The 20,287-nt window shown below is 37.1% G+C and overlaps 1 protein-coding gene across 4 annotated transcripts in view; it reads right to left on the minus strand.

Annotated features, from left to right (window-relative positions):
- The window catches only part of LOC135198707 (transmembrane protein 62-like), a 93,641-nt gene extending 76,547 nt beyond the window's left edge, over nt 1-17,094 (minus strand). Inside the window, exons 1-3 of one of the 4 annotated variants that reach the window (XM_064226555.1) lie at nt 15,846-17,094; nt 13,765-13,864; nt 12,306-12,506 (exon numbers count right to left, since the gene is read on the minus strand). In XM_064226555.1, coding sequence (XP_064082625.1) covers nt 12,306-12,506; nt 13,765-13,809 — 246 coding nt within the window. In that variant the 5' untranslated portion in view covers nt 13,810-13,864; nt 15,846-17,094. Of the gene's footprint in view, nt 1-12,305; nt 12,507-13,693; nt 13,865-15,845 lie in introns of all 4 variants that reach the window. The other 3 variants (XM_064226558.1, XM_064226554.1, XM_064226556.1) reach the window with 3 other exon arrangements.
- Between the last annotated feature and the right edge of the window lie 3,193 nt (nt 17,095-20,287).

Consider the following 20,287-nt stretch of genomic DNA (forward strand, 5'->3'; position numbering starts at 1 on the left):
GTTCCTCGTTCCGCCACAGGTGGGGTTCAGCAATTGGGCACAGAGCATAGTGTCCAAAAGGATTGGGTTGGAGTTGGATCAAAGAGCCTCCTCCAATCAAATCATTCCACCAGATTCCATCAGAGGAATTGACAAGATTACGCGGAAGAACTCCTTCAGAAAAGGAGCTATTGCGAGAGTCAAGCATCTAAAATTTCAAGGTCGCTATTCAGCGTGCCAAAGAAAGGCTCAACAAAAAGAAGGGTAATCTTTAGACTTGTCAAAGCTAAACTCTTTCATTCGTTGCGACAAGTTCAAGATGCTTACCCTCTCGCAAGTAAGGACCTTACTTCCGCGTGGAGCCGTCACATGCTCCATCGATCTTACGACGCATACTATCATATCCCTATAGCCAGGCACTTCCGCCATTCCTAGGATTCAGGCTAGGAAATCAAACATTCTCATTCCAAAGTGATGCCCTTCGGTCTGAATGTAGCCCCCAGGGTATTCACAAAAATAGCAGAAGTGGTTTGTACAACAATTGAGAGCTCAGGGAATCATGGTAGCAGCATACCTCGACGATTGGTTGATCTGGGCACCAACAGTCGAGGAATGTCTCAAAGCCACCAAAAGGTAGTTTACTTTCTGGAACATCTGGGGTTCCAGATAAACAAAACGAAATCCAGACTTACTCCAGAGTCTCGTTTTCAGTGCTAGGAATCCAATGGGATTTGTCTTTCCCACAATCTGTCAATTCCAGTGGCCAAACGGAAGGAAATAGCAAAATCTGTCAGGCAATTTCTCAAAGTGCAAACAAACGTCAAGGAGAAACCAGGAGAGAATCCTAGGGTCCCTTCAGTTTGCTTCGGTAACAGATATCCTCCTGAAGGCAGGCTGAACGATTTAAATCGAATTTGGCGATCAGAGCAAACACCAAATATCGAGACCGTTGTCAGTAAATCCCTCAGATCCTCCGCAATCAACTCCGTCCTTGGTCAAAAGTAAAGAACTTAGCCAAGAAAGTACCCCTTCAATATCCCCCCTTCCAGTGTTAACCATTCACACGGACGCCTCCCTGTCCGGGTGAGGGGGGATACTCTCAGTTCAAACAAGTTCAGGGGACTTGGTCAGTTCAATTTCGCCAGCTCCACATAAATGTGTTGGAAGCAATGGCAGTATTTCTTACCTTGAAGAGACTGCTTCCCCCGAAGAAGGTCTCATCTAAGGCTAGTTTTGGACAGTGCAGTGGTAGTTCATTGCATCAACAGAGGAGGGTCCAAGTCCAAGCATGTCAATCATGTCATGATAGCCATCTTTGCCTTAGCAAACAAACACAAATGGCATCTGTCTGCCACTCACCTGGCAGGAGTAAGAAATGTGATAGCAGACGCCCTGTCCCGGTCAGTTCCTCTGGAATCAGAATGGTCTCTAGACGACGGGTCATTTCAGTGGGTAAGCTGAGAGTCCCAGGTCTCCAAGTGGATCTCTTCGCCTCACAAGCGAACCACAAGCTCCCTTGCTATGTGGCCCCCCAACCTGGACCCTCTGGCTTATGCCACGGACGCCCTGTCGTTGGACTGGAATCAGTGGAGGAGAATTTATGTTTTTCCTCCGGTGAATCTTCTCTTGAAAGTCCTAAGCAAACTAAGGTCTTTCAAAGGGATAGTAGCTCTGATTGCACCGGACTGGCCCAAGAGCAACTGGTATCCTCTTCTTCTGGAATTGGGTCTCCGACCTCAACGGATCCCCAATCCCAAGCTATCACAATCAGTACAAATGAGGACTGTGTTCGCTTCCTCATGAGGAATTCTCCAGACCCTAACTTTATGGACTTCATGAAGTGCGGCTAATAAAGATGCAATATGTATATCAGAATATTCTCTTCCTAGAATCAGATAAGAGAGAGTCAAAAACCTTAGACAATATGACTCAGCTGTTTAAAAAATAGCATCTTTCTTGAAAGAATCGAACACTACAACCATGACAGTTAATCTGGCTATACCTTTTTCAGATCCTTGTTTGAAAAAGGTTTAGCAGCTAGCACTATTACCACTCATAAATCGGCTTTGAAGAAAATCTTTCAAGTAGGTTTTTCAGATAGATCTGACTGAATCTTATTTCACGTCTATCTCTAAAGCCTGTGCTAGACTTAGACCTTCCCAAAGGCCTACTACAGTTTCATGGTTCTTAAATGATGTCCTCAAACTAGCTTCAGATACTGACAAACTCATCTTGTACATTCATAATGCTCCTGAGGAAACATTATTCTTATTAAGCCTAGCCTCAGGAGCTAGAATTTCAGAACTGTCGGCTCTATCCAGGGATGCGGGTCATGTGGAATTCCTCCCATCAGGAGAAGTTCTACTTGCTCCGGATCGTAGCTTTTTAGCCAAAAATGAGGATCCTCTTGCAAGGTGGGTTCCCCTTGGAAGGTTATCCCACTTCCCCAGGATCCTTCTCTCTGCCCAGTATCAACTCTTAGAGCCTTTCTATCTCGTACTTCTTCAAGATCCTCAGGTGCTCTCTTCATGAGAGAAAAAGGTGGTACTTTGTCAGTAAAAGGTATTAGACAACAAATCCTTTACTTCATTAAACAAGCCAATCCTGAGTCATTTCCAAAAGCACATGATATCAGGGGAGTAGCCACCTCAATTAATTTTTTATTTTTCAACATATGAACTTTCAGGATCTTAAAAAGTATACTGGATGGAAATCCCCGACAGTCTTTAAACGCCATTATCTAAAGTCCTTGGAATCTTTAAAGTTTTCAGTTTTCAACAGTAGCAGCGGGAAACATTGTTTCCCCTGATACTGTATAGTAGTTGTGGTATAGATCCCAGGGTCTCCTTTCTACCTACATCATCCAACATGCCTCACCCTATCGCCAGGCTACTCGAATATCATAGCCTTAGCCGCGAATCATATAGTGGATTGTCCCTTATTTTTTTTGCTAGGGACATCCACACTTGTACTGATAGTGTACTTCAGTGTACCTACCCTTTTTTTATGCTAGGGTAGGACACAATGTGTTTGTATATATTTTTGCCAAACTTGTATTTAATGATGGACTTCAGTGTACCTACCCTATTTTTTATGCTAGGGTAGGACACAAGTGGGTTTGGTATATTTTGTAAATATGTTCAAGTAAAATCCCTTTTTGTTTATATTACATGCATCACTGTAATTTACTATAATTTCCATTTAAGTACTTTAAGATTACTAACGTTCTGTTGTTTTACTGTTTAGTATAAGTTAGTTTAAGTGCTTAATTTGTATGCTGTAATTGATTTACTTATATTATATCCATCATTTTACACTGCTTTTCATTTGTTCCCTTTTTTCACATCTTGTCTGTTTCTCTGGTACTCTTTCATAGGCCGACACAGCTGAGCCCCAAAAAAGGGATTTTGACGAAGGAAAAAAATCTATTTCTGGGGTGATTGGCTCGTGTCGCCCTATGAAACCCCCCCCTTTTTATGGTTTTTCTCCCCCTTGCAGGACAAGATGTTTTTTTAGATTAAGGATGTCCGCTAGGGGTGGCGCTGCTGTCCGTGGCGTCCTCTAGTAGTAGTAAGTAGCGGCTGCATCGCCCGTTGGTATCAGCTCTCTCTTGGGGGGATTCTGATTGGAAGTTCTAATTGGTGATTGTCTCGTGGTAGTGTTCCCCACTCGCCCCTATTATCATACCGACACTTCTTTTTAGAGTGAGCGAGTCATTTTTACTGACATTTTCTTAATTTTATTTTTCTCTGGTAATTTTAGATCAATTTTACCTAGAAAGAATGATATTAAGGATCCTTTCATAGGGCGACACGAGCCAATCACCCAGAAATAGATTTTTCCTTCGTCAAAATCCCTTATTTGGATATTCAATTATCTATGGTTACGTTTTGCTTATTGATTTTATCGTGATCCTTTTTTATTATAATTTTTAACCCTTCCGACTTCTTACGGAGTGTATTATGACTCCACTTGTATCCATATTTATTTTATTTTTTATATTTATTTATTTATATATATTTCTTTTTTTTTTATATATATATATATATTTGATAAATTAATGGTTGGCTTGAATATGTGGAAGAGTGTTCTAGCGGCGTACCGTATAAGGCTACTTGCGGCATCAATTCTATAGATACAAGATATAACTGATAAAGGTATTTAAAACCGCGAGAACCGCTATAATCCAGTTCGGATCCAATATCACGAGTTGTAACTCGTAAGACATTGACACTTCCTATTTAATTATCCGGTATTCTACCAAACCGATTGACTGTGGCGATAAAATATACTATTGGTTTTCTTCAATGGATAGGAATTCACACAACGTGTTAAGGAGATTATTATTGATTTACACCACCCGAGTCACAGATTATTATGTGTTGAATTCCATGTTTACTGATTTAGCACTCATAAATATTCCTAACGCACTCAATTGCGGTGTTTGTTTTTAGTGCTATTAATTCTATATAACGTGTCAAGGAACTATTAACACTAAGAAGTGTTTATTTACCCTCTGTCAGACTCGTAATTCTTGTTAATAATTCTACGTATATTCTTTCAAGGATTGATTTGGCACAGGATAGGCCCTTAACTGACAGGTGTCTTAGTGTGTCCCTTGTTTTCATGACACGTGTTACAATCAGTTATGTGCTTTTTATATCTGTAAGCATTGTAGGCCAGTAAACAGTGATTTGGCTTTCTTTTGACATAGGAGGGAACCCTGGATGACGGAATGCAACCAGTTTATGACGATTGGTATGAGAGAGATTTATTACTACTACCTGGTCGTTAGTCCTCTGCTGTGTTCTTCGGGTTTTCCTCGTCACAGACCTACATAGAAACATTACATTTGATTACATTATTCTGATACACATACTATAAATATACTTTTGCTTTAGGGTTTCTGCTCGAAGTGTTTATTGTTTTTGTGTTTATTGTTTTGCTTAGCTGCTGACCTTGTTTCCGTTCGAAGTGTTTATTGTTTGGTGTTTATTGTTTTGCTTATCACTGTTGACACTTGCTTTGTTCAGTTTGTAACAGTTCTGCGCTCCGACCCAGATATTCAATGCTCGCGATCTCTTGGGTTAAGGAATTTTCCAGGAATTTTCTTTTTGGAGATACGGTTTTAACAATAGGACCAAAAACGGATGTTTCTATATCTTTTAGTCCAATTAATGGTTCTTTGCTGTATGGTGCGGATTGCGGGATAATGCGTCAAGCTATGATATTTGCTTTCCCGAGGTAGATATCTTATCTTGGCTCCAATAACCTGAATGATCATTTGTCACCGAGTTTCCTTTTGGACTGTGATTAAAGCCTTTGAAAAACTCGGTAAAGGACTCATGTTCAGTAAGGACTTTATCAGGAGAGCCATAGATTATGAACTTAAAATGTACTAGTGTTAAAGATACCTAGCCCTTCCTTGCCTATTACTGCATATTTACTTTCAGAGGGCTTTAGTTTACGTGAATAAAAAGCTATAGGGAAGAACTGTTAATCATATTACTGAAGTAGTATCCCTCTTACCCCTTGGTCTGAGGCGTCTGTTGCAATAAAGAAAAATTCCTTATTTAAATCAGGGATTTTTAAGTTAGGTAAGCTGCATTTTCCGTTTTTAAGATATCGAACGCCTGTTGATGCTTTTCAGACCATAATAAATCTACGCTCTTCTTTCGTAAGATCTGTTAAAGGAGCTGTCATGATTGAAGAGTTACATATTTACATACGATTGTAATACCCACTACAGCGCAAAGTGCTGTATCCCCCTTTTACGTTAATAAGTACCGGAAAGTTATGAATAGCCGACACCTTACCATGGACTACTTTTAAGACCTTGACTAGACACATAAAACCTAGATCAACATGTTCGGTTTTAAAAAACTCACATTTAGATATTTTACTCTGAGATTATTTGTCTTTGTCTCTGTAGCACTAGACTCTACTTTATGTGAATGTACTGTTAAGGTATTAGAAAAGATTACAAGACCAACCATATAACATGTAGGGTATCCCTTAAAAGTCTCCAAACACTTATATTATAATTGGGGTGCAACGTAAGCCGGAGGCATACGTAAAAATTGATAATGTCCCCTGAGTGTGCTGAAAACGGTGTATGAGGTACAATCACTTAGGTAATGGTATCTGGTAAAAGCATTTAAGTAAGTCCAAGTTGGTGAAAAAAATTTATTCTAACCTAACAGAGATAAGATGCTCGTCGGTACATCGCACTGGAAACTATCGGGGAGCGTTTTCCTTGTTTTAAGCGACAGAAATCTACGCAGATACGCGAAATCCGATCTTTTATGGCATGACATTTGAGGGAAAATTATATGGGCTTATTTGATTTCCTAATGACTCCTATTACTAACATTTTTCAACTTCGTCATTTATCTCTATTTTGAAAGGTTTCATTGAGAATCTATACGAAGGTAACGTAAATATCTTTATGTTTGTCCTTAGACCGTGTTTTGTGTTAAATTACATCCGTTTTTCCCAAAGATCATCGCTAGTGGAGAAACTTCCTGGTATTCAGTAAAAGATAAAAAAAAAAAAAAATTTCTGGGCTGAATCACCTCTGCTTGAATGACTTTACTGATATTACTTTAGATAGATTATCAGAGAGATTCATCCACGACTGGTTGGGCGGGATTAAAAATTAGCAACAATAAAAGAAATGCGATATTTATATGTATAGGTTTTTGTGGATTACTATATTAACTTGTTTGCAGCGAGTCAACCGTGTCTAGGGCTTTGTTCGCGGAAATCGTTATATTTCAGAGTGTCGGGAAGGATTAAAATTTCATTTCCCAGCAAAGTCTTTTTTACACGCACTAAGACATTCGAGGGTGCATGCTTCTCGAGATTTTGCGTGCAAAGTGCGACTGCGGTTGTGGAGAATTCTGTTGGGTCATTTGAACAATGTTAACGATTTATGAGAGAAATGTATAGTTCCTCTATATAAGTTATTATTTGATTAACTGTCTCTTTTTGTTCAAACGGATTTCAATATGTTTGAAGGTTTATAGGATTTTCATTTTGATAAACACGCCCTTATTTTGCAGGATGTAAGATAATATTTTTGTATACCCCTAGATGAATCTTACAATTACGCTAGATACAGATCAATGTTTTTTACTAACTATAGAGGTATCTGTAAGCGCTCGCTTATCCGGATTTCTCATTAGGGAAGTTCGAACAACAGACAGTGAGTCCGTAAATACAGGATATTACGTTTACTAAAGAAATAAAACAAGATATTCTAATTTTTACGGCGCGTACAGTTGGGCTTTATCCACCACTACTTATAATAACTTACGTATTAAAAAAAAACGAAAACCTGCTCTGATTACTTTAAACGGTCGTGTGTTTCATAGAAAAATCCTTTTTAATTCAAAAAGATATCGGTATGTATGAACCAACATCGCTTTTCCCCACTCTGCTAGAGTCGCTTATTGTATGGATTTGCTATGCTTTGAACACTTCGGCAGTTTTGACTGACCTTGACCGCTTGACTAGGTGACCACAGTCACCGAGTTTGCTTGTTTTATTCTGAACGGGCTACTGTTTCTATTTTTTTTTTTTTTTTTGTAATAATTAAGATCCTTCTCTTTATTACCATCGGCAACGTATTGTGTGTTTTTTAGCATTATGTTGCTGGTTACGTATAAAGCAAGAATGACGAACTATTAGGAACTGAGCGATTACTAATTAAGACAAGTTATCACTACTGCATTCAATATTAACTGTTTGTACTTCATTCTTTGCTAAAATTTGAAATAGTGAGGGATCCTGGTCAGCGCATTTAGCCGGATGAAAGTTTTTTACAGACATGTTATTCCTTGCAATCCAGCCCATATTTTAAAAGTTAAGTTGAGTCATTGAGGTTCGATATTTTATATAACTCAAAAAAACTCAAGGCTAAAAACTGCGATCGGGACTTGCAAAGGAGCATTTATTGTCATGACCGAAATAGTGTTACCTCTAATTTATATAGATTTGTACGGTGTTCCACTTGTTTTTTGTGTGTTTTCTAATCACTACGGTGCTTAACGACCCTATCCATGCATCTGTATAAAATACAAGAGTCCACTGCGTAAACGCATATTCACTGTTTAATATGATTTGTTACGTAAGGGATTAATAATCACCCAAAATGATAAAATTAACATAGTATATGATTATGATATTTCAGTAGAACTTCTGGAAACAGACACTCAAAGATAAAAACTCGCAGTAGCGAAATCTCAATGATGTGATAATTTCTATAAAAAAGTAAGATTAAGAATGTCTCGTAACTTCAGCCACAGGAATAACGAAATTCGACCTGCAAAGGAAACACTCAAAGTTACTCCAAATGAATAAAAAATTGTACTTAGCTTGCTTTTGTGGGAAGTCACGGTGTTCCGATAACGACACACGGCCTTGGTCCTCCTTCTCTATTTAGCGATGACCTGGTTTGGCTTCAGTTTCCCCGTGCGCGTTGTTTCGATGATTCGAGCCCTTGAAAGATCCGATGCTGCAGACGCGTTCGGTTTGTTTCTTGGAGTGCCGGAAACGCTCACTAACGATGTTTTCTTGAATGATTCTAATGAGAGACGAAGCTTGCGTTGTCGTAGGAAAAAGGACACGTCGGTTTTGTTTCTTGAAGTTATTCACTAATGATGATACTAAGTTGCTTGAAGAATCTCTTGCTTTCGTCGTCGTTAAAGAGTTCTTGTTGTTTTCTAAAGTCGCTCACTAACGATGATACTATGTTGCTTGAAGAATCTGCTGCTTTCGTCGTCGTTGACTTCTTATGATACATGATTTATTATTCTGGTTTTTCTTCGTAGGACGTTGTAGAGTTCTTCTGGTACGCTGGCCACCAATATTAGGGCTTGTGCCTTGTATGATAAGGCGCCCTATGAGGTAATGTTAGACTAGCGATAATCTTACGCTAAGTCGGTTGGTATTGCACTTCCATCTTCAATGGAGTGTCTGGGGGTTTGTAGATCATTTACGAAGTCGGTATTATCTTGTTTGTTATTACGACGATGTGTTAAACTCATGGTGAGGAGGTTCTTGTAGAAAACACGAAATATAAAACTATATGTATTCTTCTGAAGTTTTACATGCTGAAGATCAGATATGATTGTACAAGTCTTCTAATAACGATAGCTTGATCGCTTCTGCCAATGATGATGGCTAATCCTATTCTTCTACATGATAAAGCTTAGGTAAAGAGGTACAGGTCTTCTAATGACGATAGCTAACTCTGTTCTCCCTGTCTACCATCTCTGTTACAAGTTATGAAGGAACAGACAGTAGTTCGAACATATGAACATACATACAAATGACATAGTTTCATACGAACACACAATCAAATGAGACACGCTACAGATCACGTAGGCCGTTTGAATTATAGGTCGGGGTAGTTGTCTCAAGCAGGGAGCTTGGACTGTTTCAAAACAAATGAATGACCACAGATGACGGCATGTCAACTTAGCCTACATACTTATTGTATACGTCATCTTTAGCGTCTCTAGTCTGATCACATTCCTGCAAGCAATCTTTTATATATATGGACTAACATTCCATATTTTTATTATGTAAACACTTACACAATGGCTAGCATATTTTATTACCACATGTACAATGGCCAGCATCACTGTTTGTTAATCCCAGCTTTTGCAGCAGTCATGAGTGTCCTATATGAAGAATTGTTGTCTGTATACTATATCTACATATTTTAAAAGAAAAATTCAACATTTATCTTGTCTGTCATTTGTGATTGCTAAGAAAAATTCAAAATTTCTCTTGTCCTTCATTTGTGATTGCTAAGAAAAATTCAACATTTCTCTTGTCTGTCATTTGTGATTGTTATGTGCAAAAATTGAGAAATATATTACATATTCATGTGCTACATCCCATGACTTCAGTCCACATGGGAAATCAGTCTTGAACATTAAATTGAGTGTATCTTAAAAACTGTGATAGTGCAAAGCAAACTGTATGCATTACCCATCTGCAAGCTTTTGGTCTACTATTCCATTACACAACTTGGAGTTGTAAAGATTAGTGCAGAGAGTTCTGCACCTGAAAACTTCCTGTTATTGGACACTCAACTTCATCAGACCCCCTTAGTAATAAGACCTTGAGTATACTAATGTTTTTGACATTCTACTGCATGGCAGTAATAACTTTATGGTGCAACAATTATCTAATACACGAAAAATTTTGAACAAACCACTCTCATCCTACACACAGCTTAAAAGTGCTCTACATCTATGGGGTGGATAGCAGAAGTAAGAATTTCTAAAAATCTTTTTCTCACTTAACAATACGTATATCATAAGCAATTCATCTAAATATTACTGCATTTTTTCATGAGTTAATAATGAACATATAGCAGCTTCATCTTTTTAAACAATATTTTGACCTTTTACATTGAAGCTAATGGACCACTCTAACCTCTTCCCAGTATTCATCACAAACTATATGATGTTTTCCTTGAATTGTGAGAGCATTTAAATAATCTGTAATATTCAATAAAGTGTCTCATTGCAATACAGTAATATAAAAAGAGGGAGTGAAATTAAGATATAGATATAAAGGGAAAGAATAAAAAGAATGATCTCATATGCTTAAGGACTAAAATAATTCTACAGAGTTCTGAAAAATTCTTAAGTATCTAAGTAAAATATACATAACTATTATCTCATAGCTCTAGATAGAGGTACTACCAGTATTCACCTCTGATGCAATGCAGCACCCTATATATCAAGAATAATTTTTTTTCTTATGTAGGATCTTTCATTGTCAGAAAGATCTGTACAGGTTCTAATTTTAATTAAGCCTACATATTTTTTCTTAAACTTCTACCCGACACAGGTAACAATCTTTTTTACCTAAAAGTCAAAATTTCATGAATAACATTTAATCCAAAAAGTTAAATAGGGCACATGCAACACCATTGATATTTAACCCTGAAAGTTAAATGCAAGTATTGTAATGAAGAGTACAAGTCAAACAACTCAACCTCACATCCACTTGTAACCTAAAACCTTGTGAACACCACAACAGGTTTGCTTGGTCAATATACACAATGCAAATAAAAAAAAATAAGAATACGTATACTACTACAGTTACCTCATCACACTCTAATATATGAGAGAGAGAGAGAGAGAGAGAGAGAGAGAGAGAGAGAGAGAGAGAGAGAGAGAGAGAGAGAGAGAGAGATTGCTAATCTGTTAGCACTCGGTGCCTAGAGCATCTATATGAGCAAGTTCAAAGTTCCCATTAAGACAGTGCACTACTGTACATGTAAAGATTAAAACCAAACCTAGAAATACAAATAATTACTCTTAACATTATAATATAATAACACTTGGTTCAATTCAGTTATCTACAAAAGGCATACAGGAAGACCTGCACTAATTATCAGAGATATATAAAAAGAGTAAAACAGTAAAACATTTCTGTTTGATGTATGTCTGATGCACAGCAATTCATAAGTGCTTTCTCCTACACTATTTGCATTCTAATTTTTTTCTTTCTGATATTTAATTTCCTTCACAGTAAGACAGTTTATAATTATGGCTCTATATTCTGACTATTTATTTCCTATTACTTATGTACTGATTTTATTCCTATTACTTATGTACTGATTTTATAGATAATGCGTAATGCCAGATAATAAAAACATATGCCATTTCTCCCCCTCAATGAGTTAAATACTAAATAAAGTAATTGTAAAAACAATAAAACATTCAGTCATGTGAATCTTTAGATGCTCTTGTACAACAAACTTGAAGAAGACCTTTGCACAGTAAGTATTCACAACATCCAATAATAAAGCATACCAGTAAAATAACAATGCTGATAAAAAGTAAATATTGTATCTACTAAACTCTGAACACCTGCATTCTATGCAAGACTAGCAATAATGAAGCCATTTCATACTGGTTAGGTTGGACTTTTCCCAACAGAGCACAACATGGCAATTATTAATAATTATAATCTTAACTGTTACTTTTCCTGCAATGTGCATCAAATCAAATTGTGAAACTTTGACTCCAAATATTATGATGCACCAGAAGTTAAATTCTTCTGTATAAGGTCTAGTCTTCGTAATTCTAGAATTTAATACTAAAAGTAAGAACTATTAATCTCATTCAGAAATTTTTACAGGACTAAACAGTTACACTTGCTTAATACAGGTACATATATAAGCTGAACAAATGAGACATTAATACTTCAAGTGAAAACTATTAAAGGAAAAAGATTTCGATTAAAGAGTCACACTTGCATAATACAGGTATTTTATCACATGGCACAAAACTAACCTGAACAAACCAAACAAGACGATTAGGTTTGGCATTAATGTGCACCTGCTTTGAATCCTTTCCGTCCTTCTCATGGTCATGATTATCTGGAGAGAATTCTCTGACGTCAACACTGAGAACGTGAACAACTCGACCAATCAGAGAAGCCCCGCCAAGCACAACCACCGTCCATACAAGGGCACTCAGTCCTATTCGCATTTTCTGTAAGTTTGAAGAAATATCAAATATTGTTACATATAATTTTAATGAATACATCCATATTTCATTACACACAAACCAACTAGTACTTTCTAATAACCAAATTCTATTTATACAACTGTTGGGCATATAAAGTATAAACATTTACCATAATGTATACTACAGAGACCAAGTTCCTTAGAAAATTTGTTAATAACAAGTTCTTTACATAAATTGTTATAACAAGTTCCTTACATAAATTGTTATACGTGTCTGTTAAAAGTATAACAACCTACTAGTATAGGGGTTTTAAAAAGCCACATGCAATATGGTGTGAATTATATAAATAATTTACATAGACTATTATATCCCTTACAAGGCTGAAAGCATCATACTGTGCACATAAGCCATGTTACCCCTAATATAAGTTGAACTATCAACATTTTATCATCCATATTACTCATACAGCTTAAGAATCACACATACCTTCTGTCCTTAATAGTATTCAAATCAGTTTTGGGAAACAGTCATATAACACATAGCTGCCACTAGATATTCTTCTTTAACCAATGATCTGGTTACTTAATACATACGATACCAGGATTATTCATATGAAATCTTTTGGAATACCAGAAAGCTACAGTTCTGTCAGCTTTACTGGCATAATTGCCAAGGGAAAATTGGTCGAGTCTAATCTTCTACAATTAGGAGTTGTCACATAATTTTGTCAATATCCTATGTCTAACGTATCCAAGTCATTTAGGCTATTCAGGTCAATCATTCATTAGCCTTAGCCTAAGTGTAAATTAAAAACACTGAATATATTGCAAGGAAAGAAAACTAAGCTAAGGAAACTAGGGCAATTTGCTGCTGGTAAGTGTTTATGACTCTTGGACTGTGATTTGTCTCTTAATGCTTAAATAAATAATCCTATTATTTCCAAATCATCTTCAGAGTTAATGCTTTTGTCAAAAAGTACCTTGATGAATGGGCTATTTAAAAACTTGTAATCAATTGGATTACCAACAGTGTACATACTTCTTTAACTTAAATCTATTATAATTTAGTACTTAGATACAACTAAAGATGTTTCAGAAGACATCAAATAGAACGGCAAGATTTACAAGGGATGTTGCTAAGGATACACGATTAACCTGTACTGTTTGAGCCGTTTTAGAGGCTTATTATAGTTACAATGAATTTTAAAATACCTTTTGACTCATCAAGCAATCAATGCAGGTACTGTATGACAACATACTGATGTCTGAGCAATTTCACGTACATAACCCAGGTATTCAAAAGATGGTGTGAACATATGACTGGCCATGGATGATTTCAAGTTATCCAAGACAAGAGGCACTTTTGAATGTTGAGTTCAGAACCTGCAAGAGTTTATAATCATCAATATCATGGTTTTTTTATGTCAATCATATCATACGTGGGATTCAACATGAAATAAGTAACAAATTATTCAGTACATATAAACTGAGTGATACTTGCGATGCTTGTAGATTTGACACTAACAGCTTCATGTAGGAGGGATTCATAAATTTTGAATAGCCCACCTGACTTTTCCCATGTCTCCTGTGACCACAAAGACCTTTTCATAAATCTCAAACGAAGATAACAGGAATATTGTACATACAATAACTCTCCATTTTCCAATCAACTTTATGGGCACACATTTTATGCTATGGTTTGGTCACACTCTTAGTAAATAGAAATCATATTTTCTCTTAGGTATGATCCCTGATACTTTCTGACTTTCCAAACTTCTGTGTAGGAACTGGCATCCTAGGCTGGATTGGAATGTACCTCCTGTAATTACCACCGCCTCACTTAAAAAAAAATTTTACCATACGTTTTCTTCTTCTTTTTGTCATTGTTAATAATGTCACATGAACTATATATTTTTCCAGTTGATTCAGTAGTGTTTTCAACATATTCTGCTCATATTTACCAATAAATATGAGTTTGTTGAACTCTTATGGTAAGTGACACAAACAATGCAAAACAAACAGTCAAGAAAATATTTGGCTAGGGCTGGCGTGAGACATGAATGTGCCTAACCACAACACACTACAGTTTTGCTAACCCACGACTGTAGTACGTGTACAACTAATGAGCTCCCACTTGATATAAGAATTAAAAACAATAAGATTTTCTAGAAGGCGGCTTGTTCTCAAACATTCTGATATTGAATATCTGCATATTTGCCACCTAATATGGAGTATGCACTACGACCCCTTTATTGTGGTCACATATGATGGTTGCAACAAAAAATCTATATTGTTTGCTGCTGAGCCCATTTGGTGCTCTGGGACAACTTAAAAAAAGGATCTGAAAAATTGAAGACAACTACCGCAGCCTATTTCACACAAGATCTACCACCTTTTGTTTATGTTGATGTATTTTATGTTTTATGATATTTGCCATCTTATATCTGGTGCTAAACATTTTATATGTAAACTGGTTGGCTCTAGTAACTGATCCAGAGGGGTGATGTAGTAGTATTCAGTTTTACCATACATCAACAAGTATGAAGCTGGGTTACAGTTCTTTTGGTAATGAAAAAATGAAAGTTTACAATTCAAAGGCTACGCTTGATCAAAGTTGGCCTACCTATGATAGCCTAACTCCACCTTATCAATATCCTCTAATTTCTTGAAAATCTTTAAATTTATTGAAAACCTCAGATCTCTTAAAAAGTCTTAAACTTATTGAAAAACATCAAATTTACCAAAAATACTTAAACTTCTCAAAAAACCTTTAAGTTTATTAAAAACCTTCAGATCTAATGAAAATCTTTATCTTTAAAGAACTTAGTAAAATTTATTAGGATACTGTATGAAAATCCTCAATAAGTTCAGCCTAACCTACTAGCCTATATGGGTAATATTATCTAGGCTAAGCAAAATTTACACTTAATTTTCACCCTTCAGCCAACTATTATTTATGAATCACTTCGTCATTTCAATTAAAAGACACAGGTCACTCTTCGCTAGACAAACGTGTCCTCCTAAGTTGGCAACGGTAACATACCCTAATATACTAGTTTCTGACACAAAGGGGTGCTGAACCCTGTCCTGGAATACTGCCTGGCACCACTTAATTCTCGGTTTTAAGTTATTTAATCTCGCTCCTGTTTACTTAAATGACACTATTTACGCATCACGAATCAATCTAGACATTTTGGCTTATTTTAAAGGGGTTTCTTTCATTAGTAATTACGTAAAATCGGACAATAAGTATTGTCCTGGACGACCAAAACAGGATAGTAGCTACTCTAACCCAAAAGGCTGGAAGAAGCCAGGACCCTTTTAGGTAACTGAAGCCGAAATTAACCTTCTCACTTCCATTTACCTGTTAATTTCGGGCTCCCGACCTTGCTGCTACATTCACACTTCCAAAATAAATAAAAGCAGACGGGAATCAGGACTTCGAGGGGGCCATGAATTGATTTTGCCGAGGCGAAAGACGAGGAGAAGAAGAAGCGACTTTGTGTCAGCGCAGCAGACGACGTCTTTCTGTCCTCGTGCGCCTGGCAGGCCGGTCGCCATTTTGACACATTGACCTACCCTCAGGCCCCCTTCCCCCATATTCCCCTCTGGTTTTCTGCTAAAGTGGCATGTGCAAACGTCTTACCTTCTTGTATCCCTATGATATGGGCTGTTTGATATCCCCCTTTCCGCTTTATTTGGCTTTATCTCGCTTCTAAAGGGCTGGAACTTAATCTTGGCACATTGACCTCCGCCTAACCCCCATTCTGTGGTTTTCCGCAAAAGTGGCACGTACAGCAACTGAACTAATTGTATCCGTATTATATGGACTATTTACTGACAATTTCAGCTTTATATTGCTTTATCTATCTTCTCAAGGGATGGAACGACAATCTCAACTCGCGTAAGATAACTGCAACGACACAACTTGTCAAACCGGTAGAGTTCGGTTCGGTGCTAAAAAGCTGTATTGGACTGATATTCCCAAAGTATCGAATCACCTTTCTTTTTCTTTTAATATCTCACAAATTAATCAGTAAGTGAGACAAGATATCCTTATTTGAATACGCTGGCGTAATTAATACTGAACTGCGGCAATTTGGAACCTACAAGTTACCAAATGGGAAAAGGTCTTTCCCATGCAGTTGGTGGCTTCGTTAAGTAATTGTTCCCCCTTAAACAACATGAACAGCAACACGGGGATAAATCACTTAAAGAGAACTGGACCATTTAGCATTAAGTAATCGTCTCGGCATTGCAAATGATCAAGGCGAATTCTGTTCAAAATGCAAGAAGTGCTCTGAGTAGTTCGAAAGACTAAACAAGACGTTGATAGGAAGGTCGGTGATCGAAGAGCAGCAGTTGAACAAAACTTCCCAAGCACCAGTTCCTCTTTATCCTTCCGGTAAAATAACTAAGACGCAGAAACTCGGTCTTATGCACCGATCCGGCACGAGACAACATGCATGGGTAGCTAGCATCCGGTATCAGAAACCACATAGATTAAAGTCAGAAACCAAATAAATTAAAGATGACACTAGTAGGCCAATGCTAAGTATAAAGAATGAATGTGTGATCACATGACGGCATTACGTCTAGGGGAAGAAGATAGGGGTGGAGGAGGGGGGGAGAGAAGGACTTATACGGTATCCCAATCTAGGACCGACATGATGAATAAATACATATATTATTTCAGTAAATACATATTTTACCTGACTAGGCACGAATAGTGTGCATCACTCTATACACTGGTGGTCACGTACGACGCAGATGTTACGTAGCCTACGTGAGTGGACGTTTTCCTGACATAACTGGAAAAAACTTGACGTTATAGAATAACATCGAAAGATATAAGGTTAGCAATAGCCTTTCCTCATTTTTATTTCAACAATTTGAGAGAGAGAGAGAGAGAGAGAGAGAGAGAGATCGCCAGCAAGTACACTGAAATTACGTCTATGAAGGTTACACGAAGGAAAGGAAAACACCATAACACATGACAAACCCTCCAACAGGAGACCAAAATACGCAAGAAACTGTTGCAGTATCTCATTTGAAATTCAAAGTGATGTTAAAAACATAAAAATATAAGCTTGATGAGGTAAGAACAAACCAGACGAAGCCCTCGGGACAAACATCCAAACCTTAGGCCTAGAGCGTCATACCTGCATGCTAATCCCCCAGCCCCAGTTAGAGAGAGCAGAAGTAAAATTTGACAGTGAATAATCACTTAATCTCGATTTCTCTCAACCAATCCATTCTCTGATCACAAAAATTAAGTAGCGTACGAAGTTCGTGCGGTGTTTTGAAAACTTGTATATACGTCAGGTATGGTTTACGTTATATCTATACATCCGAGCAAAACAAATTTATTATTTTATAAATATTTTACTTATTTTCCCGCTTACAGATAACACTGAATTACTTTTACGTACGTGCGCGTGTGTATAGGAAGGGTGAATATAACTTGAACACCACGCCAAAGATTTTTTCTTTTAAAACAAGCACTGTTTCAGCAGCAGTAATTGTTAGCCAAACTTTGGACATGCGCACATAAACATCTGAATGATTCTGTATCTTCCAACACTAACTGATAAAATCAACATGGAGTAGTGCTTATAATTAATTGCCTTTCATTACCGAAAATTTCTTATTTTCAACTTCCAAGGCAAATTTTGTACAGTTCATTAAAAGTTCCCTTACGATCCTAGACCCACCACACAAGGTTTATGATACGATTGTAGGCCTATAGCCTACTCTACTGTCACAGAAAATTTTTCCCTGACTTTGCACTACGGTAGTTTGATTCCAGGTATTTCATTAAAAAATATCAATATACTGGTCTAAAGAAAAATACATCTCATGTCCCTAAGGTTTCCTTCGTAACCAAGAATTTTTAAGGACATGATATGACATACAGGACAAGTTCTAAATAACCTGTAAGTGTGAGTACATTTTTGTAAAGGAAAGTGTCTTGCGCTAGCCTGCCTTAGTACTTACCATAACCCAGAATATACCAAATTTGCACTGACCATGAACGTACATAACTAACTGCATCCATCTACGAGAGAGAGAGAGAGAGAGAGAGAGAGAGAGAGAGAGAGAGAGAGAGAGAGAGAGAGAGAGAGAGAGAGAGAGACCCACTATGAAACAACAGTTGTTCATAAAAGCCTCCTGATAAATTGTTCAACAAAGATCAGAATTTGTTCAACAAAGATCAGAAAAGGAGTTTTTTCTTCGTTATCAATGAAAGTAATATGCACCCAACTATACTGGTGTTTTCTGTACTGGAGTGTTTCAGTCACATATATTTCAGCCTCCAGCTTATGACATATTATAGGTAACCTTGCTACCAAAATGAAAGAATGCTTGTACATTATTAAACGAGTTTTGGTTTAAATGAAATTTTAGAGAATGGTCAATCAAACTGCTATCAATTTAACAATAATTTCAGTCGTGACTTTTGACGTGTCCATTATGTGTCAATACAGAAGAGCAAAAGTTACTTGAAATGAGGAAACTAATGAAAATATGTTCCGTACAGTTTGGGACGCAGACATATCAAATCTGTTGTTCTTATAGCAGACAAACTACGAATTGTGAGTGTAACAGAAGTTAACATTGTTGAACATCCGATCCAACATTACGGTTTTCAGATTCTCTAATGAAGGCCACAGCGATGCATTTTATAAACTATGCTAATTTTAACCACAATGCAACATTATCTGGTATCCGTCCGCCCTAATTTTTGCTGCTACAAAACCCGTTTGTCCAGCTTTGCTTTACCTGGACATTTCCAAATGTTACGACTACAATTGCGTTTTGTGATGGAAAGCGGAGGAGGAGGAGGAGGAGGAGGAGGAAGGAGGGATGGAAGGAAGGAGGAGGGCAGGAGGAAGGAGGAGGTGGCCGCGGGTTGCTGTGTTTATTGCAAAATCCTAACAAACTTTTAACTAAATTCTTTCTGCTACATTGCTCAAAAACGTCGTTATTATTGTTCCTTTCACAGGCCTACCATTTCCTCACTCAGATGTCAGATTTAATCCCCTTTCTAACTAATTCTAATCTGTTGCATAAGTGAAGTATTTGGTTCCTCCCCATTTATAATTTTTGTTATCTCGTCCACTCATTTGCTTCTAATTATCAAGACGTCTTCAAAATACATTTACTCATATCAAAACCTCAATTGATGGCTAAACACTTCATACTTATAAAAGTCAGCCCCACTTGATTACCATTCATTACTTAATCTTTCTTCGTCAATGAACTCTGGTCTTGATGGAATAACTGAACGGGAAACTCATAATTCAGTTGAGTTCTGCGTCTTGAAAACAGTTTCTACTCACCTCCTTCTACACTTAAGCACCAGTTCTTGTAATCTATTTACTGATTGAGTTTTCACCAACTCAACCACATTAAATTCTTAGGGTACTTATATCAAGGCAACCTCATATGCACGATAACTCAACGAAGATGATAAGATAGGCATCCAGTAACGTATTCTCTTTTCATTTTCAACTCGAAGACATAATACAATTGTCTGATCAATGACACTTTGTCTTTCAGTCTCCCCCATAAACATTTCCGATGGCTGTTTCTATCTTTCTGGCATCAGGCTGTAGTTTTATCTCATTTCTATAAGCATCCCCCTTTTAAGAGGCAATATAACGTATCCTTTAGAGACGTAGGCTTTGCCATGATTCCTTTGGCTTTCACTTGCAAGGCTTAGGAAATTATATAAATCAAGTCAAAAGCCTTTCATGTGCAAAAAAAAGCAACTTTTGCCATTGAAACATATTGGATTACTAT

Source organism: Macrobrachium nipponense, chromosome 22, assembly GCF_015104395.2.
Source record: "Macrobrachium nipponense isolate FS-2020 chromosome 22, ASM1510439v2, whole genome shotgun sequence".
In the NCBI taxonomy this organism is placed as follows: domain Eukaryota; kingdom Metazoa; phylum Arthropoda; class Malacostraca; order Decapoda; family Palaemonidae; genus Macrobrachium; species Macrobrachium nipponense.